General features: G+C 32.2%; 1 protein-coding gene and 2 pseudogenes across 2 annotated transcripts in view; 2 read left to right on the forward strand and 1 right to left on the reverse strand.

Annotated features, from left to right (window-relative positions):
• Positions 1–2,260: 2,260 nt before the first annotated feature.
• Positions 2,261–26,693, reverse strand: part of LOC136968727 (uncharacterized protein KIAA0930 homolog) — a 112,746-nt gene continuing 88,313 nt past the window's right edge. Inside the window, exons 14-18 of one of the 2 annotated variants that reach the window (XM_067262775.1) lie at positions 16,453–16,656; positions 12,770–12,938; positions 9,586–9,726; positions 5,297–5,446; positions 2,261–3,120 (exon numbers count right to left, since the gene is read on the reverse strand). In XM_067262775.1, coding sequence (XP_067118876.1) covers positions 3,080–3,120; positions 5,297–5,446; positions 9,586–9,726; positions 12,770–12,938; positions 16,453–16,656 — 705 coding nt within the window. In that variant the 3' untranslated portion in view covers positions 2,261–3,079. The remainder of the gene's footprint in view (positions 3,121–5,296; positions 5,447–9,585; positions 9,727–12,769; positions 12,939–16,452; positions 16,657–26,693) is intronic. The other variant, XM_067262825.1, reaches the window with a different exon arrangement.
• LOC136968649 (uncharacterized) lies at positions 20,979–21,549 on the forward strand (annotated as a pseudogene).
• LOC136969817 (GATA-binding factor 5-A-like) lies at positions 22,681–23,952 on the forward strand (annotated as a pseudogene).

Below are 26,693 nucleotides of genomic sequence, written 5' to 3' on the forward strand. Positions count from 1 at the left end.
ATTAAATTAATTTCTAATTTTTTTTCTCTCGAACTGTATTTTTACATACGTCTCTTTACAGCTATGATTTTCGTTTTATATTGTATTTTGAATACAATTACAATGCCGTAAATAACAGTAATTTAAAAAAATTGTCGGCCGAATAAATTAAAAACTTTAACTTATAAGCGCCGTAGACGCATCTACCTTTACACCATAATCTAAATATAACACGTTTTAATTAAACAGAAATCACTAAAATTTGAAGATTCCTTATTTTTAAATGTCTCTTCTGTTAGATTTTTGATTGTCGTACAATTGATGGGATCGATAGACAACAATTTTTAAATGGTTAAATTTTCGTAACACATCCGATCGTTGTATACATTAATCTTTTATCTTTAGCATTTTCCATAAATTTATTTACAATTCTGTAGTCAACATTGCTATACTTAAATTATTTATATATATTTCACAGCAATTCCGAATTTATTAATGCCACCGAAGGGTACTCGACTTTTTATAATTAGAAAGTGGCGGATTACATTTGGCGACGTTTAAAATCCGTTTTTTTTTTTTTTTTTTTTTTTTTTTTTACGGTTTAACACCGGATTATAATCGTCGCGTGAATAATAAATGTACGGAGGAGTAAAATCTTGAGGTTTTAAAAACACACACAAATTTTATCGAAAAAACTTACGCTAAACAAATACCTGGAAGAAGAATAAATCAAACAACGAGTAGGAAAATATAAACATTAAATTAATAAATTTCAATTGTCTTTCACGTGTCAATCGCATTGCAACTTACTTAATATTTTAAGTTAAAAATTTTCAAATTGAAATCGAAAGAGTAAACGCGCGATCGTACATTTTACGGACAGAATGTTCATTATTTTTAGTAGAATTAAAATGTTCGGAGATTTCTTAGAGAAATTTCAATTGGAACCAATTAACAGTCCTTTCTATTTTCGATTACAATTACATTTCAACAAAATAAAATTTGAATCTATTTTCCCAACAAGTAAATTTTCCAGCCAGACTAGAAAAGCCAGAAACACGTTTATTAGTCTGCGGAAATTAGCAAAGCATCTACAAATTGTTCATTTTCGTTTTGAAATCTGCTTTTAATTCTGCCGAAAGTATTTTTTTTTATCGTGTAAGATTACAAAAAAATATCAACTTTCTTTCGGCCGGGATACCAGTCTACGTTCACAACCGTGGCGTGGAATACTAAAAGAGAAAATTGTCTTCAAAAGAATACCGAATAAACATCGTTGTACGCTAAGACAATAATTTCGAGTCTGGCTTACTATCGAAACGCACAAACATTGGTTTAAGAAAGGTCCCTTCAGACGTGAGCAGAATTTAATACACCTCGAATTTAAAAATGAACTAGGATCCGACACGATATTTTGTTAATTCCAAAGTCGGATGTTTAAATACTGTAGTTTAAAATTAGCTAATAACGTCACTGAAAAATCTGTCAAAATGCAACGTATCGTATCGACTTTGAGACATCACAAAACGGAAAATGTTGAATTTTATTTTCGGAATAAAAATTTCTAATTATTTTTAATTCCTAACCACAAAATAAGAAAATTTAATTCCTAATGCGTTATTTATATTAATAGAAATAAAAAAGCAGCAATTAATTAATTAATTTAAATTTTAACTCTTCTCAAATAAATAAATATGCATACGTATTAAATGGAAGTATCACGAAAGTAACGGCTAAAGGTAATCAAAATAGTTTTATATTTGGAAACGTTTTCGGAGTAATTCGGCCATTATCGGCACTCCCGGTAGAATTTTGGGTTAATGTTACCCTAGGTATACAAAATGGCGGCTCGTCCCCGATTCCAGCAATCAGAAGACGGAACAGTGGGGACGCACGTTCTAACCTAACCTATTCTAATAATTTTGTTGGTAATAATTATGGTATTTATGGTATAGGTTAGATTAGGTTAGGTTAGAACGTGCGTTCCCCACTGTTCCCTGTCTTCTGATTGCTGGAATTGGAGACGAGCCGCCATTTTGTATACCTAGGGTAACATCAACCGAATTTTGATACAAACGATTTTGTAAGTTTCGAAATTGCATCAAAATTCCATTTCTAAGTTACTCTAAAAACGTTTTAAATGAGTAAATATTCAAATATCTCGAAAGTTTTAGACAATTCTTTGAATAAATGGAAAACTTTGATTTTTTTTCTTTCCGTATATTAACCTCTTTCTGCTTTATTACATAGATTTAACGTTAAACGAGTACTTGAATTTGATTAACGGAAATAAATTACGAATTAAAGAAATGTTAATCCGAATAACCGTCCATGGTAAATTAACGATTTTTCGAATTTACATACCCTTAATCGAGTGGATTTAAAATATTAATATTTAGCAATACTCACCAAATTGTCCGATGACATTGGTATTGGAACGGTGAAATTTCAATATTCCTAACTTGAAATTTTAAAATATTCATATAAAAAGTATAAAACACGAAATATATTGATGACTTTTGTTAGTAGATTCATAAAAGATTACTATTACGAGATATATATTAAATAAGTAAAACGATTATAAATATAAAAGATAAGACTAGATATTTTTCGTCGGTGGCAAAATAATACATGGATAACACCCGTACGATGCAAAAAACTTACGTTAATTTCATCAATAATATAAAACAGACAAAATGATTAATGTTTTAAATAGATGAGCCAACTCCGTACGTACGCGGCAGAAATTAAACAGAAGAGTAAAACGTTAAGATCGAATATCTAAGCAAATAAGATAAATTTATTGACTAGATTATTTCTACTTTATACCGTAAGAAATTAATTTTAATAATATCGAGGCACTATATTTAATAATTAATAGAATCCTGTTAAAAATGCTTGCGTGATTTAGGTCGAATTCCTTGGCGGTTCTGGATGGAGATTTTCCACTGCTTGAAACGCAGAAGCAGCTGTATTTTTGGCAGTTTTCTTTCTTCTCGAAAATATCAAAATAATGCTTCGAATTTGCTATCGTCACCGTGGAATGTCAATCACCAAGTTGAGTCTCTCACACGATGCAGAGAACACAATTTCTCCTAAATTAGAATGTTAATACTGGTTCTTGTTGAATGTTTAAAAGATCTAAAGAAAAAATTAATGCATCCAATACACTATATGTATAAATATATATTACAAAAATATTCATGTTTTATACAAAGACTATATATTACTTTATTTTTCATTTAGAATTAATTTTACTTATTGAATAAATTTCTTAATATAAGTTAATAATTATCTAAATATATGTGTTACAAAATGGAATTATAACTTAAATTAAAAATTTGAATCATTTTTGGTCAACCGTAAATCGAGACTATCTCGATTTACGGTTGACCAAAAGTTTTACGGTTTTTCGTAGTCTGAAGTAATTTGCTAAGATTTTTGGCCGTTTCGCAATAAAATTTGACTTTTGATGGGGGGGGGGAAGGACAAAATTCCATGAGTTAGTTTCTTTGTTTCTAGTTGATTTAGATAGATGGATTGGTATCTAAGCTGTATTTCAAATGAATTGTTAATTATGTCCTTGAATTTTGAAACCCACTCACTGTGCATGTTAACACACACCAAACAAAATTAAAGATACAAAATTTAAAATTTCCTCCAGTTAAATTAATAGTTCCGCGGCGGAGTCGACCTTTCAGGCTAATCGGCTGCCTTGATATGTAAAACGTTAAAAACGACGGCATAATTAAATAATAATAAACACATTTAATAAAAATTGCCGGGAGGACGAGTAGCCTCAAAGAAAAGATCGACTCTGCCCCGTGAAACTGTTAATTTCCTCACGTGGGTGAAAAGGGACAAAGTTAGAAGAAACTTTTATATATTGTCTATTTTTAAGAATTTTTCTTAAATTTTGTAACTAACTTATTTGTCCTGGCAATTTTTATTAAAATTAAAGCTGTTAGAGTATTTAGTAGTCAAAATTTTCACATTTTCACCTTACACAAACAACAGTTCCAGTCTTGTAAAAAAAAAAAAAAAAACCAGAGTAATGCTCCATTCATATTAAATTTAAAAAATATTTCAATTAACCAGAAATGATAAATCTGAAAATTCCTTCTCTGAGCACAACTGAAGTCCCACTGACATAGTTGAAACTCATTAAACTCTTACGAAAATATTCACTTATATTTTGTAAACTTTTTGCTGGAATTTAATGAAATGTTTGGAACATTGAACATGATTCCACTGACGTTCCAAATGCCACCGTCAAACTTCTAGGCTTACAGGAAGGTGGCACTGAATGCCCAACGTACACATTTTCCTGAAGGAAACCTCTGTCACAACCTCTAGTATTGTTGTTTTGTTATTCTCGCATTGTTTTTTTCATTTTGCTGTGTATTGTTTTTTAATTAATTGGGATTGTTGTAATGGGGATGGCAAATACTGTCCGCAAGACATTGCCAAATTCAATGTAATAAATAAATTAAATTAAATAAATAAAATAAATATACAGAAATAAACCAAATAAACAGAAAAAATTAGCATTATTTTATTTTTAATTTTTTAAAAATTTATTTATTTGGATTATCATTCTTGGATTATTTCAGTACATTTTATTTTATACATATATTTATATTTTTGTTTACTTTTGAGGTTTTGTGTGTTTTTTTTTTTAGTTTATATAATGTATTTTCATAATTTATAAGGTCCAGTGCTAACATTTACATTATTTATTCTAAAATGCTTTAAATTTTTTTGTTCTATTCAAATGCAATGGACATTTATTTTGTAAGTTTATCCTGAAGGTGGTCAATTAAATACAACCAAAAACATTTAAGATTGAAGTAGTTAATGCCATTTTTAAGGTTTCTTTGGAATTTTTTTTACTATTCAGCATTGCATTTCTCAGTAACCTTTACTGTTCAGCTATGTTATCCTTTGATGCTTGTGATCTCTGCCAATGAGATTATAAATACAAATTTTGGAACGCATTCTATTTTCAAATATGTTAATTGACTGTTAAATATGGTCAAAAATATTTGTTGGTCATTAAAGTTTTCTGGCTTAAATAGTTGTTAATAAAATGCCCAATACCTTTTCATAAATGCATGGATAGTCTAAACCTGTAATTTTTTGCTAAAGGATTTTGTTAAGTCAATGTTCCTTGTTTGCCAGATCATGAATGATAAGCTTATTTTAAATATGAACATGTGTACTTTTAGTTTTCAATGAGAATTATTTGAAGAAACAGATTATAGCTAATATAATTTTAGATATTCTGTTTAAATAAATAAAATTAAAAATATTTTACCAGTTATAATATGATGCCAAGGTAAGGTAACATATGTCAAGTAAGCATGAAGTGCTGGGGAACTTGCTCTTCTAGATTCTTTCCAAAAATGATAGGCTTGAGAAAATCCTTTCATCGTCCACAAGCGATTATATGTCGTATCATCCAATTCTAGTAGAAGTTTACATATTAGATTTATTCAGTTTATAATAAAGGTACTCTGAAATTCTTTGACATTTTTGTTGCTTTATTTTTATACACAGTTTTGATATTTTTGATCATTTGACATACAGTAGGTCACAACAATATACAGGGTGTCCTTAAACTCCGTGTGCAATTTAAGAAATTCATAATAACTTTATTAGTATTTGTGATAGGAAAAAAAATCTGTAAAAAATATTATGAAGCTTAATGTACGTAGTTTTAATCAAGTAAAATTATTTAGTAACTCTTCGACACAATAATTTAGCAATTTTTTGAAAACTTTAAACTTCAGAGAACTACAAAATCGTATTACCCTTTGTATTACTAATGATGATGGACATGTTAAAACTTAATAAAATAAAATAATAAAAAAAATATAGATTTTCTTATTTCCAATACATTCTACACAATTTCTCTATCACAAATACTAATAAATTTATAAATTTTTTAAATTGCACACAGACTATGGATACCCTATATATATAGTATGTAGCAGGTCTATATGTAATAAATCACATTTTAGTAAATTTATGACAGATATAACAGCTACTAACAAACGATATCATCTCAAAATTGATCAAATAATTTCAGAGTAATTCAAAATTAATAATAATTAAAATTGAAATACTGGTTTTTATAAAAAAAGCTTTCCTTGTTTTTGTGCATAAGAAAAAACTAAATAATAATAATAATACCACTCATTGACAAACACAATAAAATCACATACATTATAGACATATCCATTCCAAACACTCATTATGTACAAAACAAAAAATCAGCAAGTACACAGAACTTGCCCAGGAAATTAAGGCATTGGTGGAGGATGGATAAGGTTCTTATTGTACCTATTGTCCTCTCTACAGGTGCCATACCTAGCGGGAACATTACAATTGAATAGAAAAACATACATCACACTACAAAAGGCCACTATATTGAATACATGTCATATTGTTAGGAAATTCCTGAATACAGACAGACAAACACACAGACATGCTTATTTAATTTTTGTCTTGTTTTGATTGCTATGCCTTGATTCTGGTCCAGCATAGTACACAGCAACCAGTGTCAATTGAGTATAACTCACTAAACCCAACAGTACAATAATTAATAATAATAACAACAACATATGAAATATATAAAATTTTTAACTTCACATTATTTAGAGTTTTAAATATTACTAGAGTAATAGATGTTAAGTCAAAAAGTAATTTAACTACCACATTCAATTATCCAAAATAATTGGCTCCCAACTTATAAATATACAGTATATAACATTTATTACACAAATATACAGATATGTTATATAGAAGTTTATCATACAATTTAAAACAGATCATAATTCAAATTACAGGAATAATGAAAATGTGTAAGAAAAACTATTAGCATTTCCTTAATGACCAACCAGGTCTTAATACACAGTCAAACTTCGGGTTATGAACAATTTGGTTTACAAACAAAATTTCGAACTTCACATTTGTTCCGGTTACCATACCATATCTCAGTATCCAAACAAGCTACTTGGCAAGAGCTATCCACAAATAGTCAACTCCCTATACTTGCTGTGTTAAAGTCAATGGCCCGACCAATCAATGACAGGATTACCAATTCAGAAGTTAGTGGTGCCTAGATCATCTCGTGTCACATAAATCATTGATAACTATTATAAATCATTGCTATTTAAATTATATTTCAATTTGAATGCGTGAAAGATACTATTTCCATTTTTCGGTACATGCCACAGTTGAACTTAAATCAAATTAATTAATAAAAACTGCGTTAATCGACATGCACGTAATATAAATGGCATTCGAGAATTCGCATTTAAATATGCTTAAATTAAATTAAATGATAAAAATTTATTAATATAATATAATATATATTATAATATTTATTAATATTAGGTAGCCAGTTAATTAAAACTAAAAATAATAATTTAAACTGGCCTTTATACCAAAACTGAAACTAAAAATAAAATTGAAATCAAATCAATTGAAATATAATTTCATGAAGTGTGGATAAAGCACTTGTCAGTCTTGATAGATTTGATTATATTTCATCTTGGCAGTCAGAGTTAAGTCTCTTTTATAGCACACTTCTTTGTAAAGTGTTAGTTTCAGTTTCAGTTGGCAGTGACCAAACATTTTGCTTTTAATATATATGTTACCGGCAAAACCCGATTTTATGCCAAACTAGTTTCGCGTACGCGTGTCAGGCCAAACTAGTTTAGAATTATTATTCAAGTATATTAATGGTTAATTTAAGTTCATCATAAAACACAAATAAGTTAGTTTTTAATTTTAGTTTGATTTTAAAAGTTATTTTTATTATTTCATTTGAATTTTTGAAAATATTTTCGAAAGTTAATTACCTTTAAAAGTGCATGGCTTTAAAAAAATACAAACTGATAAGTATTGATTAGCTTATTCTTATTTTATAGTTTTGTACAAGTGTTGTGTCACTTCTAATCAATACCGTTTTTGGTTAATGTTACCCTAGGTAATGAAGATGGCGGCTCATCTCCGATTCCAGCGATCAGAAGACAGGGAACAGTGGGGATGCATGTTCTAGTGGGGACGCACGTTCTAACCTAACCTATTTTAATAATTTGGTTGCTAATAATTATGGTAATTTATTAGAATAGGTTAGGTTAGGTTAGAACACGCGTCCCCACTGTTCCCTGTCTTCTGATTGCTGAAATTGGAGACGAGCCACCACCTTCGATATCTAGGGTAACATCAACCCCATTTTTTATAATTAAGTAGATTATGTTTGAATAAATATTGTTCATCTAATTGATTGCCTTTTAATTTTATTTTAACTATTAATATATTTAACCATTAATATACTTGAATAATAATTCTAAACTAGTTTGGCCTGACACACTTACACCAAACTAGTTTGGCCTAGGCAAAACTACTTTGGCTTAAAGTCGGGTTTTGCCGGTAACATATATATATAGAATAAATATAGGTATAGATATAAATAAAGTAATATTATATTTCTTTTATAGGCATTTTAGTATTTTATGCATGAAATACAGCTAAAAAGGTAAAAAAAAAAAAAGGTTTTGTTGGGGGGTTGAAAATGGATGAATCCATTTTACATTGTTTCTTATGGGAAAATTTGTTTTGGTTTGAGAACAATTCGGTTTCTGAACAACTTTTAGGAATGAATTAAGTTCATAAACCAAGGTGACTTTATTATAATATTTGGAAATATCATCAATTGAGAAAGTGATGATGCTTTATGTACATTTCACAGAAATGGGAATATGACCGACCAATAAAAAAGAATTCATATACTGAAAGTCCAAAGACAGTGTCATGCATAAACTTGGCTGTATAATGTTTAAAAATAATTATATCATTGTACAACAATAATGTTATTTTATGCATTAATGTTATTAAATACACTAAAAGTATCTAGTCCTGTTGTTTTTCAATTTAAGCAACAAATTTTAGCTGAAAATATTTTATCCATGCCACAGAGATATTTGTTAGAGAAGATTAAATAATGGCTATATATTGAATATGTAAATTCTTCTAAGATTTTTGCAAAAAAACTTTCTACAAGAAAATAAAAGATTCAAATTTGTTAATGAGGATTTCATCTTCAAATGCACATGTTTAGAGCATGTTGATGTTAGCAGAGGCAGCAGAGGCAGCAGATTCATATTACTTTAGGCTAGTCAGATGGTTTGCCATTAGTTTATTTTTAATTCAAGTAGATTAAATATAAATTTTTTTTATATATACGAAAATATTTTTTATTACTATATATGCTGACCTATAGGAATATTACCTGTAATTTAGAATGCTCACCTATACTAACTATAAATAACAAGCATAACACAATTTAAATTTTTATGCATTAAATCTGCTTAGTAATGTGTGATGTTCTAGTAAATGTAATAAAATTTATCAATTAAATTTTATTCAACAAATTCCTAATAATAATTATTTGTAATATAGCCATTAATATTTATATTTTATATGTTTTTTTCTGAATATCTAATTATAATGTGAATAGTATTTTTTATTTTTAGTTTTTTTTAGTCTATAATTACAAAAAGTTAATCTCAGTCAAAAGAAAACAATTAAGCTCACCAGTCTTGCTGTTTTCATTTTCAGTCAATGTATTAACATTTCTATTTTTAACATTTTCATCATCGTTAAAAATTGGCTCTTGTTTACATTGAAACTGTTTAGAAACCTTAAAATCTACTTTCTGGGAAGTGAGCAACTTGTCTAGTAACAAAAACAAAAAATAAAATAATAAAATAAAATAATAATTAATATAAACAAATAAATAAAAAATGATAATATAACTAAGCCTTAACATTAAAATATTCTTCAGTTAACAAGGAAACACCTAAAAAGCTTTATTGGACTGCAATTTTCAAATTGTAGACCCATACATTCCCACTGTTATCCATATGTCTGTCTGTCTTCCATTAATTTTGAGCACAAAATGAGATAGATGAAAATTCAGACCAGATACGGAAAGCGTAGAACCAGAAGTCCCAATTAACTATATACAAACTTCCAGTCTGGTTTGAAAGTCAGGTGAATTCAATTCAAAATTTTCTCAAGAACAAAATTAGATAGATGACTGGTGTAGCTGAGTAATAAATAACTGAATCCGGAGAATTGCTCGGTGTTGATAAAAATTTAATGATTAATTTCAAAATTATTCAAAATCCTGAATATACAAATATTCATGCTTACAAACTATAATATACAAATTAACTGGGACCGGTCGTTACAATACTGTGGCTGTCGGCCATATTATTTGCGTATTTATATTTTTATATGTAATATAAGTTAGTTTTAGTAATTCTTTTGTCTCTTTGTCTTGTCTATCCTCTAAAACTTTCCTTTCCACTTCTTGTCTCTGGGTGGGATTACTGTTTCGAAGAAGTAAACAACTGAAACAATAGAAGAGCAAGACCCCGAGGGCTTCGGAGAGAGTAGGGGAGCCACTTTTGGACTGGACAGCGGAGAGAGAGGGCAGAGAAAAGGATCGAGCTCAAACGGTGTGCATAGGTTAGCAGCAGAAAGAAAAGTAACAAAGACTACGAGCCGAAAAGGTCAGGCTTAAGAAAGAAAGGGAATTTCCGAGGCTATCGTAAGGAGAGCTAAAGCAAACTACGGAAGAACGAGAAGTTCACCGAGAGAACGGAAGGTTCTTAATAATCAGGCAGGACTCAAGAGCGGTGTCCCACCAAAGTACAGACACTAAGAAAAGAAAATCCCGGGTATTTCTTTCTTCTTCTATTTCTACCTCCACCTAATTTCACTTTTCTTCTCTTCTAGTTATAAGTAGGATAAGCTTAGTTTTAAGGTCTTCACACGTCAGACTTTGTCGGGTTCCGTTTCAAATGCGTCCTTTGTTGTATACTGAGGGACAGAACACCTGCACGACGTTTTACTTTGTGAAGTTGGGATCCACAAAGAACCTGTTTTGTTCTTTTCTGGCGAAAATAAAAAATCATATCTTGTTAAAAGTATAATCTGATTCGTTTATTTTGTATCGGTCCGTTCGCGGAACATATTACCTTGCCACAAATCACCACAATACAACCGACGGGTTTCCAAGTACCGACAAATAAAGGGCTTACTAAAGCTTAGGTTTAACTTAACTAAATTATACTAATATCGGGCCCAAATTTAGAGTAAGATATAAGAGTCATAGAATTATACAGGAATTATACAGAATGAAAGGTTCAAAGGGGTGACTGGCAATAATAAAAAAAAACCTTGGATCCGTTCCTTAGTAATTGTCTTCTTTTCATACTCGTCTTCATGTATCCTCCATCGTGCTTTCTTCTCTTAACCCCAAAAAGTGCCTTCTTTGTTCCGTTCGAATCTCCCTCCGTCCTCTGCCAGTAACTCCTCGACCAATCAGGTGTCACCCCTTTTGTTTTATCACAGATCAGACCACACGGGTCAGCCAACTACAGTGTGGTTAGGGAAACAAAAGCCAGAAGTACAGTTTTACCGCAGGAAAATGGTATAAAGAAAATAAAAGAAAAGAAAAATAAATAACAAGGATTAATAAAGCCACACTGGCATGACTTGATCGTTATCAGGAGAAGTATGATGTACAGGAACAAGACACTACCAAATTTCAGATCAGATATGGAAAGCTTAGGGACCAATTAACTTATTAATTTCATAAATTATGAAATATTTAAACTGGTCATTAAAAGTATTGCAAGTGATTAATTCTTTTCATTTTGTCTATAACTATTTTCATCTGTTTATGTAATTGTTTAAAAATTATTTTTTTAATTAGCTATTAAGCATAAATTTTTTGTGGATTTGAATAATCAAACTTGAACAACTATAAAATAACCATAAACTGAACAGCATTGTTCAGTATATGATTATGTTCAGTTCATATACTAAACAACATATGAATTAAAATTAAATATTTTGGGGCTATAAAGTACACTATAATAAGATAGGACAAAGAACCAGTAACAAGTAGTTGATCATCAAATTAAGAAAATCAATAATTTCAAATTACACCACCACTATCCGATTAATCTTTTAGTTTTGTTTGTACATGATTTATATTTTGTATTATGTATTATGAATATGCAAGTAGGACTTGAAAAAAAATGGCATTAATATTCACTAAACCTTTCAGGTAATCCATTTTCATAAATAATAATTTATTATTATTTATTATCAATAATAATTTATTATTGATAAGTATTTATTGATAATTTTACTAACATTTGTGAAATTTTCAGTTTTTCTTCTTCTTTTAGAAAAAATTTCATAATTTAGCTATCTTCAAATTTATTAAATTTTGACACCCTACTATAAAAAGTAGAAAGACACTGCTTTTTGAGGTAGCCAAATCTTTAACTACATGTAAGAAATGTTTTAGAAAAGTTTCTGCTTATGTAGAATACTTGAAATTGAACAGAGATTCTGAACATTTGAAATCTAGAGAATATTTATGTAAATTAAACTGATTAAAACGTTTCTTTTATGTAACTAGAGATTTAGATAACTTAAAAAGCAGTTTCTTAAAAAGCAATTCTATTTCTTAAGTTAAAAACTTAAGAAACAGAATACCAATTTCTTAATTTAGCTATTTTAGACTAGTTTTTCACTGATTTACTGATAATTCTTGTAATTATGATAAAATAAAAATCAAATACTTTAATTCAGTTAAATTTATTATGGAATCACTTTTTGATTCTGGAATTTTAAAATATTCTATCAATATCTTAATAAAAATTAGTTTTAACTTCTGTAAAATTAAAGAATTTACCATCTCTTATATCACCAGCTTCTATTTCATTGATTCCATTTGCATAACTATCTACACCTTCATTTTCTGACTGAGATTTTTTCATTTCTTGTCTTGTTTTCCAACCACGAACAAAATTATTAAGATTAGAACTAGGATCAGACATTCTCCTTTGCATGTATGGATTCTCCTGTAATAAATTATGGAAAATTATATATATTAATTGAAAATTTACAAAGAAAAAGTTTTTACAATTTGATTTATTTGAATAGATTTAGTAATATATTGTGAACAAAAATCTTTTAGTTAATTGTATACTATATCTAAACAAAATAATACTACACAATTGCATAAAACCAAAGTAAATCATGCATTTTATTATAAATTAGTCAAAGTACTGTGTTGCCTAAAGATTAAGATGATTTAATAATTGGATATACAGTAGCCCCGTTATATTGCATTTTGTTGGGAGACAAAGAAAAAACATGATATCTGGTGGTGCAATATAACAGAGTACTAAAAATTCTGGGCTTATACTAAACAGATTATACATGCTGTGATATCTCTATCCTATATTCTTTCATGGGCAAGTGTTTCTGATATAAGCTTAGTTTTTTTTTATTCATGATTATTTTGTATTTAATGATGTTTAAGTAAACATTGATAAAATGAACGCCCATTTAGCATTATTGTTTCTTTAACAATGACATTTAAAGACAAACAGTGTCAATATAAAAACAAAATAGTAGTTGCAATTTTATTATACAGTACTATATTTCATAATAAAATCACTTATTAAATATGTGTAATTTATATTTTTAATGAAAATTATAAAAATACAGTAATTGAAAACAAAAAATAAATATCGAACATAATATAACATCAGAACTTATAAAATTACAGAATAAAAATTCTCTTAAAAGCAAAATAAAGTTACTACTGTACAAAAATGTTAAAACTTTGTTCAAAAGTAAAGAAATTGTTTCCTTACACATTACCAGGTGAATTCAAAATTTCACACCTTTATGTGAATTGACATACCATCAATTCACATAAAGGTGTAAAATTTTGAATTCAAAGAAACTTTTAAATGAGGAGACTTAAAACTAGTAAATAAACATCTTTTAATATCAAAAGGAAACATAAATGATAATTGATCTGGCCACCTGTTTTGCTTATTTATATCTTGACAAATTTATTGTTTCACCTGCAGTGGTAATTTCAAGGACAATGGTATAAATAAAACACAGTGGGTATTTTATCCCTACCATTCCAAGACCATGTTTGCTACCCCGAATTGTTCGTTAACCGATTATCAATTTACCATAGACTTTTATGGAAATTTGATTAATTTGTTCTGGAGACTCACAAAAACAAATAAAAATTATATTCTTTAATTTAAACTTATCTTGTCTACTAGTACTTTATCAATTAACAGGACTTATTATACTGGATTTATGGATGCAGCAATTAGGTCTTACAGATCAGAAATAATATTGTTTATTTAAATCACCTGTAGATTCTAGATAATAGATTCTAATATTAATTATAAAAAGTACAAACTAAAGAAATTACAAAAGAAAAACAAAAGAAACAAAGAAAAAGCAATGTGTGAAAATTCTGGTAAGTTTTTCTTAAATAAATATAATAAATTAGTTTAAAAAATAGGATATCCAACTTTAAAAGAAAAAGAAGACTATGAAAGGAAATTAATATCAAACATGACAGATATGGAAATACCAGACTCTAAAAAAACAGATGATTTAAATAAACATTATTATTTCTGATCTGTAAGACCTAATTGCTGTATCCATAAATCCAGTATAATAAGTCCAGTTAATTGATAAAGTACTAGTAGATGAGATATGTTTAAATTAAGTTAAGGACACAAAGGCATGTTAACTAAAAATTATATACTTTCTTACTATGTTTATTTATATGTAATAACAAACTAAAAGAAATCTCTCCATTTTTTCATGAATGGCACATCTTTGTTTCTCACAATTTTCGTTAATCCTTTATCAGCTTGAGTCTTTTTGATTATATCTTTCTTAGCTAAGATTTATCTACTGTATACCTGTTGAAATCATCTGCCCACTTGGCTATTATCTCTTGCTTAGTTTCTATAGTGAACACAGTTCTTGACACTCCACTCTTTTTAGACCCCATAATAAAATCAGTTTTTTAAATAAAAAGTTCAGAAAAGCACTTACAAAAATTCAGTAAACAGAAATTAACTAGTGCAGAAAAGGTTATGTATAAAACTGTGGACAGTCTCATTCCATAAACCATGTACAGTTTTACAAATCTTAAACACAGCGTCACTTCTTGTGTTTGTTCTGTGAAGTGTTTGTTATCCAAACATAAAAATATTTCGCAAAAGATTTGCAGTCCCATCTGTTTGTTAACTGATGTACTAGAGACTATTGACAATTCAGAGTGAGAATTGACAAAATGGCTAGCAGCACTCAGTCCAGCTGCTCATCCTACATTATTGCCTTCTGGTGCCATAAACTTAAAATTTTTCACTTTTTACTTTTTAATAATGATTTAAATAAAGAATCCAGCATTAATGCACGAAGAATATTAGAAAATGCAATTCAATACTACCAGTAACTTAAAAGAGAGACATTAAATAATTAACAATATCTTCTAGTTTATTAACAGTACCAATGAACACCATTACTTAACTGATTGTAAAAGCCTTACTGTCCTTAAATTCTAATATTATTGTTAATTGTCTACTTGGACTTTACTTATTAATAGGACTTTATACTGGTGTTTAAAGATAGGCACAGTAATGAGAAATTTTGTTCTTTCCTGAACTAACTCTCATTACTGTGCCAATCTTTAAACACCAGTATAAAGTCCTATTAATAAGTAAAGTCCAAGTAGACAATTAACAATAATAACCATTACTTAACCTTTAATTCCAGTAACATAGCATTTAATACAATATTGAACTAATGCCTGGCGGTGCTTGTGAGGACCATGGCAACGCTAACGATTAAACAACTCATATTATTTATGGTTATGTGGGATCCTCAAATAATAAGTACATATGGGTGGCCTTATACATATATATTGAATTCGTGTAAATGCTACCATTAGGTTTAATTTTGATTTATATGTTCCAAATTTTTAAAATTTAATGTATTTAAAAAACATTTGATTCTAAGCAAAGCATTCCATTTTTGGAATTCAATTGGTTTAAGAACCCAAAGCGAACTAATGCTTTCGACCTCAGGTAAGGTCGAAAGCATTAGTTCAATATTGTATTAAATGCTATGTTACTGGAATTAAAGTTGAAGTAATGATGTTCATTAAATAATTTTCTCTTTTAATAAAAAATTTACAAATTTAGTTATAAAATTTGTTTAGTAGCATCTCTTCATTTTATCCTCTAGTAGTTTCTTTTTATGACTTTATAACCTGTTAAATTAGTGCATAAAAATTTTTAAGCAAAACAAAGTCTCTTTTTAAACAAATTGTTTTTCCTATTAAATATATTCCCTGATTATGTGAATCCAATTAGTTCAGTAATTTCCTGGAACATAATAATTGCACTACATGGAATATTCTTGTATTTAATTAAATTTAAAATCATCATATACTTAAACTTTAAATAAAATATTAATTCAAATAAACTCCATTTTTTAGTACATTTTGTTTTTCTTTAAATTAATTAAAATACTAAAACTTACATCTAAATCTTCCCATTCAAATTCTGTCATACAGAATCCAGGCTCAGAAGTAGGAGTTTCAGCCCCAGATCCTTTTGGTTTTGTTACTGCCATTTCTGCATGACCTTTTCCATTAGGTCCTCTCATTCTGACAAATTCCAATCTTTGCTGTCCTTGATACCATCCCATTGAAACACGCTGTGCAACTCTAGTAGATAAACTAGCCTAGGAAATTTAAACAACAAAAATTAATAAATCCATTAACTAAGTAAAATCCTGTTTAAACTCAAATTGTTTAATTTGAAATGTTATTTTGAAGTTCTGTTTAAAGAACTATTGAAATAATACTAATCTATAGAACTTTAGAAAAATTTTATTAACAGAGATGCAACACTGTAATTTACATTAATTTAATCATGCTGTTTCCAAACATGTCATTAGTTTTTCCACAATACACACAGTTCTCAAGTTACTATACACTCAACCACGTAAGTATAACATGAGAAGCTACATATAAGTGAAAGTAAATGCAGTGAAGAATTCACGAATAGTAGTTTATCAACTCAGATACATTGTCTTCTGGCATTTCAGTAGTCAGTTACTTCACAAATTAGTAGATAATGTTGCAGAACAAGTCTTTCTGAGCTTGCACCTACTTTTGTGAGATGTTGAATCTTCCTATTGCTGAAGGGTACAAGGCTGTTTTAAACAGTAAAGAAATTGGTCATTGCCATTTGATTGTAGTGAATTCACCACATATGTAACAAAATATATATGTAAGTGAAACAAGTACATCATTGTTATTTTTTTGTGGATGACATCTACGGTCTAAGTTGCTTCCTTCAGCTTGAGCTAGACACATGCATACTGAGATGCAAACTATTTAAAGATCATACACACTTTGAAATCAACAATCATGTTGCCAATATTGGGAGCTGAGAAAATCATCAGCAACACTGATCAACACTGACACAGGGATATGTTACAAAGATATGCATATTTGGGTAGCCCTTAATTAATGTGTTAATTAATCCCTTGATGCTACTGCACATATCAAAATTGTGTTAATCAAACACAGTGGTACTGCAACACTCGACCAAACAATCACAACCCACTAGAACAAATTTTCAGTAAATAACAAATATTTTTATTTTGTCATCTGTAAAAAAAGGTTGCACAACTCATTGCTGGATCTTTAATGTATGATTTTTCAATAAACAAACAACCTACTGGAAAATAAACTATTAAAAAACAACACACCTTAATATTTCCAGCAATAAATTATTTAATAATAATGTTTTTGACTATTTTAAATAGCCACCTTCAGTTAAATGAACTCAAAACAAAAATGAATGCAGAAAAAATAGAATACAAGCAATACAAATACTTAAAAATTCAAATTAATTCCAATGTAAAAACACAGTTGCATATTAGAAACTAACAAATTGCGCATGCGCTACATATAGTAGTAATATTAAAAATAAAAACACAACAAAAATTACTGCCGCAATAATGCAAAACATGTCTATTACAAGAAAAACATTATGTGCTTTGGTGAAATGATTTCCATGCAGTGGATAAACCATCTGCATCCCTATGGTTAATACAACCTGTGCTAATGTGGGCTTTGTAGATTTCTAGTTTTTCTAGATGTTTCAGCACTTGTTTGTTGTTCGTGGCCCTAATGACAGACGCTTTGTCCCAATGAACGTCAACATCCCAATGCTTAGCAAAATGAGACAGTACTATCCAAGCTCTTGCAATGTTATTTATGTTCTTTAAACCTTTGCTTTAAATGTCTCATAGTGAGACATTTAAAGCCTCTGCCTCTATGAGGTCATTTTGAGTAATGCATCCTCCAAGATGTGTTTTCTGTGTTTTTAGTGTTTATGATCTGACCTTGAATGGCAACCATAAACCTCTCCAAACATTCAGTCCCTAGTCAGCCAGTAGTTTGATGCAATTTTATTAACAGTCCCAAGCTAGGTCATAGGCATAGCTGCCATGAATACTTTTTGGGTTCATAACTGCTTAGTGGTGTCTATGTTATTTGTGTTGAGCTCTGTCCAGGTGCTGTAAGTTTAACAGTGTGTTGTACTGCCTGCTAGAGTTATAGATCTATGTAATCACGATGTTTCTTGTTTTGTAAAAAAATACCACATTGTCAGAATTTGTTTGTAGTTCAGGTTAACTATATTAGTCAGGCCATGGACACCTTTACAAGGAAGAGTTAGTCTTTCTATGAATAATTTCAGATAATATTGTTTATGCCTTAGTAAGTGTTGTTCTTGTTTTCCTTTGGAGTTGCTTGAGATCTGTGCTTGTCCTGTGTATACCTCCTTAAAGGATAATGTGAGTACAGGAACAACATATGTATTAATAGCTTTAATAGTTGTTTTGCATTTAGGTGTGTTCTTACTACTGCATGTAAACTGTTCTGATATTTTGAGTGTTAATCTTTGTTTTATCTATGCATGCTCTGTAAGTTTAGCTTGTTAGAATCCTAAATATTTGTAAAACCTGCCCTCTTCTGTGGATTCAATATCATCTCCACTTCTGAGTACAAAGTCTCCTTTCTTCAGAACTCTTTTTTTCAATATGGAGTGTTTTGCATATGTGTAGACCAAACTCTATTTGTACATCATGATTGATATGTTTGTATGTAGTTTGTAAGAGATGAGGAAGCTGATTCTGTGTGGATGCATAAAGTTTGTTATTGTCCATGTACACAAGATATGATAATGTAAACAGCATTGTTTTGTTGTCTGATATTGTAACCATATTGAAGTTTATTATTATTATTATTATTAATCAGTGCTTTTTTTGTCATAGAACGCAATGGAATGACATTCCACCACCTTTTTTCAATATATTTTAAAAGTTTTAAGAGAATTTTTGAAAATTTGATGTTTGGTCCACATTAAATTGGTCTGTTGAACATAATGCTGTGGCTGGAAAGCTGTAGCAGGGATTAAAGGTGGTAAGCAGCTGAATTTATGGAACACAGAGTACGATACAGCCTCCCTGCTACAGCTTTCCAGCCGCAGCATTATTCTACCATCAGCTTTACCTGGGAAAAAGAAAATGAAGGGGCTATTGCGTCTGTTGAACATAAAAGATCGGCAACAAAATTATTAAGATGGTCCTGCTTGTGTGCCAAATCTTGTGTACGATGCATGCATACTGCAAACTTAGTTTGTAATGACTGTGACATACTGCTCGGCTCATGTTTGGTTGTGTCATGATTTGGCGGCATCAATGCAGGAATCGCAGTACTAATTGTGACCAGTGACTCATTTCAACTGTTTTATATTTCATTGTACAACTGATTTCAACTGTTTTGTATTTTGTTGCACAACTGAATTGTGAGGGTGTGTGTACAATGAATAAATTTGAAAAATTTGAAAATTTGCAAAAGGTAAATAATTTCTTTATGGTCAAAAATCCTTGAAAAAAGGAAAATATTTTGTTTTTTTAATTTTTAGTGTAAACCTGTGACCCCGTATTTAAAAAAAAAAATCACTAATTACTTTTCAACCCCCTGTCCTGCTAATAAAAAGGCCAGAATATCAACAGAGAGAGAAAAAATCACAGTAACACACAGAAATAACGCCGCCTGATTAATGTTTCTGAATATAATGTTGAGAAGCAATGCCAAACTACAAATGACTGGCCGGACTGCTGGACATATGAACAAAAAAATGATTTTTGCTTGAAAAATGAATGGTTCTGTGTTTGCAAAATAAAACTTGGCTGTACAGTACATCTTGTAGAAAAGTTGGAACTCTTGGAGTTGAAGCGAAAATGGGAATGAATGTTAGCAAAGAATGGGCCAACAATGAGATAACATATTCCGGCAAAGATAGAAACCAACAGTTGGCATCATTTTGAAAAAAAATTTTTAATCAAAAAGAATCTGCTTCACATAAAGCAGCATTAAAAATAGTTGCTGAAAGCAAAAAAGTGATGCTTGAGAATGTTTTTGTAAAGTCATTATCTCATGAAATAATAATAACTAAAAAAATTTTTCAACTGCTTATAAAATAGTGTGGCGACTACTTCCGACGCTCACCTGATCGCCACCAGAGGGAGTCCGGAAGGATATAAAAGGACCTTTTCAAACACGTGCCCTTCACCTTTCTCGACTTTTCGTCTTCGAGTGTCAACTACTTTTAACCAGTGCAAACTGTGAACTCTTTGTTTGGCAAACATCACCACATTGGTGACCCGAACATGATCCAATTTCAATCCAATTTCATCTGGATATTCACGCCATCAATTCCAATGATTTTTTTTCTTCTCATAATCGGATTTACTATTTATTTTATTTTATGACATTTTTGGTCAATCACATGGCCACAGAACAATTTTCAAGTAATTCCTGTGTCTATGCTAGGTATGCGTATCACTTTTTCTCACTTATCAGAATTCCGTCCTCTTGTACGCCTGGCTATCGAATAATTCGTGCATTTTACATTTAATCGATTACTGTGCCCTTATCCTTTGTTCTGGAAATCACCATGCTGCTAAATGACCAGCCAGACACAATGGCTGTTTACGTAACTGAGGTCGCTGTAAAGCCTCCGCCGTTTTGGAAGCCAAATCCGACGTTATGGTTCGCACAGTTAGGGGCACAGTTTGCCATCTCCGGAATCTCCGCGGATTCGACCAAATTCAACCATGCGATTTTCGCAATCGAATCTGACGTGCTCAACTCAGCCAGCAACTTAATTTTACAGCCACCAGCCAGCAAAAAGTACAAGGCCCTCAAGAAACGCCTCATAGAGCTACACTCTGAGAGCCAAGAATCAAAGATTCGCACACTCCTGCAAGGCTTGGAGTTAGGAGACCAGCGCCCATCACAGCTGCCACCACTCACCGGCAAGAGCATGTATGCGTGCTCTCGCCGGTGAGACGGTTGGGGAACCACTACTAAAGTTCTTGCGGCTATCGAGATTACCAGTAAACACACAAAGTATTCTTGCCGCGCTAAGCGAGGAGCTACCCAAACTAGCTACAATAGCCAACAAAATCTCAGACCTGACGATCACTCAAAGTGTAAATTTCTGCTTCGAGTCAACAATCAACACACTCTTCCTCGTTAGAACTTCAAATTGAGCAGCTTACTAAGCAAGTAACAGAGTTATCGGCCATAGTGCACTGCGAGTGATCACATGAAAGGAACAATACTCGTCTAACGTATAGCACCAGGAAGCACAGTCAGTCCAGAGGCCATTACCGCCAGTTCAAAGAGTCGACCAATAATCAATGCTTTTACCACACTAACTTTGGCGAGAGAGCCAGGAAATGTACACCTCCCTGCTCTTTTCAGGCTGCGGGAAACTAACAGAGTGGCTGTCTGGGCCAACAGTTGCGACCGCTTAATTGACCGTATTTTCATGGCCAACCTGTTTACGAACTTGAGTTTTTTGGTTGACACTGGTGCGGATGTTTCAGTGATTCCGAAATCTCTCTCCCCGCAAGCGAAAAACCCCAGGAAACTAGTTCTTTTTGCTGCCAATGGCACAAGAATCTCAACGTATGGCACCAAGCTACTAACGCTGGACTTTTAATCTTCTAAGAAGCTTTCAGTGGCCTATCAATATCGCCAACATGTCCAGATGCTCTATTCCGCCCATACTATTCAACCAGCCATATAGCATTATCCTTATATTTCAAATTATACAGGAGTAAATTGTCATATAGCCCATAAAATCCTTTGATCTCATTACCGCAGCTAACTTTGAAGATGTGTCTGGAGACAGTTAACCCAGTGGATAGAGTAATACAATGGCTGAGAACATCCCTTATGGATCAGCAAGGTTGGTCGGATGAAGCAACTCTGGAGGGAAAGATAGAAACGGCCAACAACCACACCTCAGCTCATACACCCCCACACAGTTCTCTGCACCCAGAAAGCCCTTCAGGACCCCAAGGTCCGGCCCCAGTTGCAGTTACCAGGTATTCAGGGAGTCCACTACAGGAGAGTTTAAGCCAGTCAGGCTCCACCCAAAATCTTAAGACATTGACGCCAGTCGAAACAGTCCCGACTGTCGAAGACAGGGAGTATCTCTACCACAGCGGCACCACACTGGCTATGGTGAGCACACATGCAAGCATGGCTCCTGTACAACACAGCATGGCAAACAGCCCTGGATATGGCCACCATGACATCTTCGCATTGACAGTTAAACATGGTAGTCCGAGTCCCATGCCTAATTACAGCCATCACGTGAATCATCTCATCAATTTGGTACCACTGTCGTCCGGGATGGGTATGGCAACGGTATACCCACCGTCCAACACCCTGGCCGTTTTACCAATGTCGTATGTTAGCCCATCATCAGCTCAATTTGTAAATTCTGGAGTTTGGACCACTAATCCTTCGGATCATCAAGTAAGTGCGTCACACGGTATGACCTCAACATCAGCGCTCTCTCAGGGCCCTCATCTGAACGTGGGACACAATGGGCTCTCCCCAGTAGATCCTAACAAACTGTCACATACCAATGGATACTCCAGCTTTATATCTACATATTTACGACAAGATCAACTAAACTGGAGCCTGTACGACAGCCCAACAGTGTTGACAATTCAGCATCCCCCACCTTACTCCTTAGACAGCATGGGCAGAAGGCTAAGTCCAGATCATTCTGATTATTATACACAAGAAGACAGGGAATGTGTCAACTGAGGATCCGTCACCACGCCTTTATGGAGGAGAGATTATGCTGGACACTATTTATGCAATGCTTGTGGCCTTTATAATAAGATGAATGGAATAAATAAACCCATGTCGCAACCCCAGAGACGTATGAATGAAGTAATGCTACCAATACAGGAAAAATTATCACCAGTAGTTGGATCAGACCGCATTCATATGAAAAATACAAGTTCAAGAAGAGCTGGCCTCTCCTGCTCCAACTGTTCAACCACAAATACAACACTATGGCAAAGAAACAACCAAGGCAAACCTGTTTGCAATGCGTGCAGATTATACTTCAAATTACATGGAGTCAACTGGCCTTTAGCCATGAAGAAGGAAGGAATACAGATGAGAAAAAGGAAACCAAAAAACTCTAATCCAGAAGGCAAAATGAAACCTGCTCCGAAGAATTCCACATCAGAATGTCAAGTGATCTATCAACTGTCTCCACATTCAGACCAGGGCATCCTTAGTAGACACGATATGAAAACAATGAGCCCGATCCCTCAAGGAAGATCCTGTCATCGCCCATTACACCCTCCTCGAACGTACTAATTCGACACCTTCACGGCTTGAACATGTCACTATTAGATTAACCTGCAACCATCATGTCGACTTCAATCTATACCTCATCAGTTTTAGCGTCGGCAGGAGTACTAAATTTAGAAAACGAAACAAAAGTTATCACCAATGCACCGTCAGTGGTGGTGCACAACATAGCAAATTAATTGTGCCATTTAAAATGACTGCTCGAGAGGAGAAAATAGTCAAAAATTTCGTGAAATTTGTCTCCAATATTAACTAGAAATTAGGATAAATATTATTTTGATCCCTACTAAATTTAGGAATGAACTTATATAGAAAAACAAAAAATGTATGTACGTTATTTTGTTTGTGTTTTTTATTAATATTGCATTCATAAAGTCATTTCTGTGTAATATATCAGTATTATGACTGTAATTTTACAGTAAAATGTATTTAATTGATTAAAAAAAAAAAAAAAAACTGATTTAATTACCCGCTCAGGACGTCATGTCCGGTTCAACCCACGCTTCCTCTAACTCCTCGTGCCTTCGGCACTTGGGGGGGAGTACTGTGGTGACTATTTCCGAAGCTCACCCGATCGCCACCAGAGGGAGTCCGGAAGGATATAAAAGGACCGTTTCGAAACACGTGCCCTTCACCTTTCTCGACTTTTCGTCTTCGAGTGTCAACTACTTTTAACCAGTGCGAACTTTGAACTCTCTGTTTGGCAAACATCACCACAATAGCAAAGGAAAATCAATCATTCCATCATTTTGAAACTGAAATTGATTTGCAAGAACTCAAAATTGAAATGGGTTGTATTCTTCATTCTACAAATGTGTGTATTAACAATGTTAATACACACAAGTAAAGAAATGAAAAAAAACTGTGGTTAAAAAAATTGTTGAATCCAAGAATAAAATTTCATTGATAACTGATGAATCAACCACAATAAGCAAAAAAGTACCCTCATAGTATATGTCCAAAGTTGTATCAAAGGTGTTCGAATGAATTCACCGATAAATTTGTTTTTGACTCAGTAGAACTTGAAAAAAGTAACAGTAGAAGGAGTATTTGATTCCTTACTTCAATGTCTTCACTCTTATGGGATGACAGAAGATTATTTAATAAATATTTAGTTTCTCTGGCATGCGACAGTGCAGATGTGATGTTAGGTTGTAAAAGTAGAGCGAAAAAATTTGCTATCAGAACATTTTCCTTCTATTATAGTTTGGCATTGCACTAATCACAGACTAGAATTATCAGTAAATGATGCTGTCAAGAAAACTTCAGGAATAAATAGATTCAAATCATTTATTGATAAACTTTACGTCATATACCATGCTTCGGCAAAGAATAGTAGAGAGTTGCATTCATGTGCAGAATTACTGGGGAATGAGCTGCTGAAAATAAGAAGAGTTTTGAGTACCCGATGGATTTCATCTAGTTTGCAGACAGTTTTGGCTGTATGGAATAATTTTCAATCTCTTGTGTTTCATTTTAAAAAAGCAATAAATGACCCTACTAGAGACAAAAATGATAAGTGCACATATGATGACTTGAAAAGAAAAATCACGTCCACAGAATTTTAACTGGATCTAGGATTGATGTGTGATGCTCTCCAAGAATTGTCAGAACTATATACTTGGAACTACTGGACCGCAACACAGACCTATATAGGGCAAACAACAAAATAAAAATGCTAGTACAAGTTTTCGAAGAAAGAAAACAGAACTTTGGGCCCTATTATAGATGCACTGTTGATGTTGTACGTGATCTTCGCTTTCATGGAGTAAAACTCCACGAAAAAGAATCAAGAAAAAATCCTGCCATTGACCCAAGTAAATTTTATACAAAATTGAGAGAGTCAATCGAAAGAAGATTGGGTTAATGTTACCTTAGGTTCCGAGATGGCGGCAGGGGAAATTTTTCCCTATCTTGGCGACTGCGGCGGGGAAAAATTTTTTCCCTAGAGTCGTGACGTCGACGCCATTGAGAATTTTTCCTCGTTCGGTTTCAACCTCGAGTTCGACGTTGCCGAGTATCCTGTAACCTCGAAACGGCGACGGTCGTGTGTAAATTTGCGACGGTAGAGGGAGCCTTTTTGTGACGTCGTGCGAGAGTAATATCGGCGGGAAATTCGTAGTGGTGCTACGAACGAATATGCAAATGCTCGATCTGTGACGTGATTTCTGTTCATTTCAATGCAATTTTATGCAAATCGACTAGTTTCCAGTTGGAATCGTTTACTGCAGTGTTGTGACGAATTGCGTATTGGAATAATTGCTGTGGTTTTTTTTCTGGTTACGATATTTTATTTTTTTTCCACACCACCTCCCCGCGTTTAGTTTATTGGCGATTATTCGATAATGAGTAGTTTTGCCGATTTGAGTTTCAACGACGAATTTCGGTCGAGTTGCACCACCAGTAGTAATAATTCAAACACAAGGAAACGCCAATCGACCAATAAAAGAGCAGCCGAATCGAAAAGAACAGGGAAGAAAAGAGCCGCACCAAGAGAAAAGGAAAGTATCCAAGCTGGCAAAACCGAAAAAAGAATGGATCGGAAAGGAAAAAAAAGTAGGAAGAAGTAGGCAACCACCATCGAAAAGTGAGTAAAAAAATTCTTTTTTTTTTTTTTTTGGTTATTTCGGTTAACGTCCGCGGAGTCTGCAGAGAAAATCAAGATGGCGGCCGGAAACGCGGCCATCTTGAATCGAGGGAAAATTTTTTCCCCGTCGCAGTCTCCAACGTAGGGAAAAATTTCCCCCGCCGCCATCTCGGAACCTAGGGTAACATTAACCTAAGATTGCTTGATAGCAAAGACAATGAGTTGGTGAATTGGTCTCGTGTACTTGATCAAAAACATTGGCCTAAAGATATTAATACTCAACTGACATTCGAAGAAGAAGAAATTAGAAACTTGTCAATCAGATTGCAACTAAATGAAAGGGAAATAATTCATGAAGTCCGTGAATACATTCTCAAAAAGACATATCCAGAAAAACTACTGCATTTGATAAATACTTTG

The sequence above is a fragment of the Centruroides vittatus genome, unplaced genomic scaffold (assembly GCF_030686945.1).
Source record: "Centruroides vittatus isolate TY-2023 unplaced genomic scaffold, ASM3068694v2 contig_10, whole genome shotgun sequence".
NCBI classification, from domain to species: Eukaryota; Metazoa; Arthropoda; class Arachnida; order Scorpiones; family Buthidae; genus Centruroides; species Centruroides vittatus.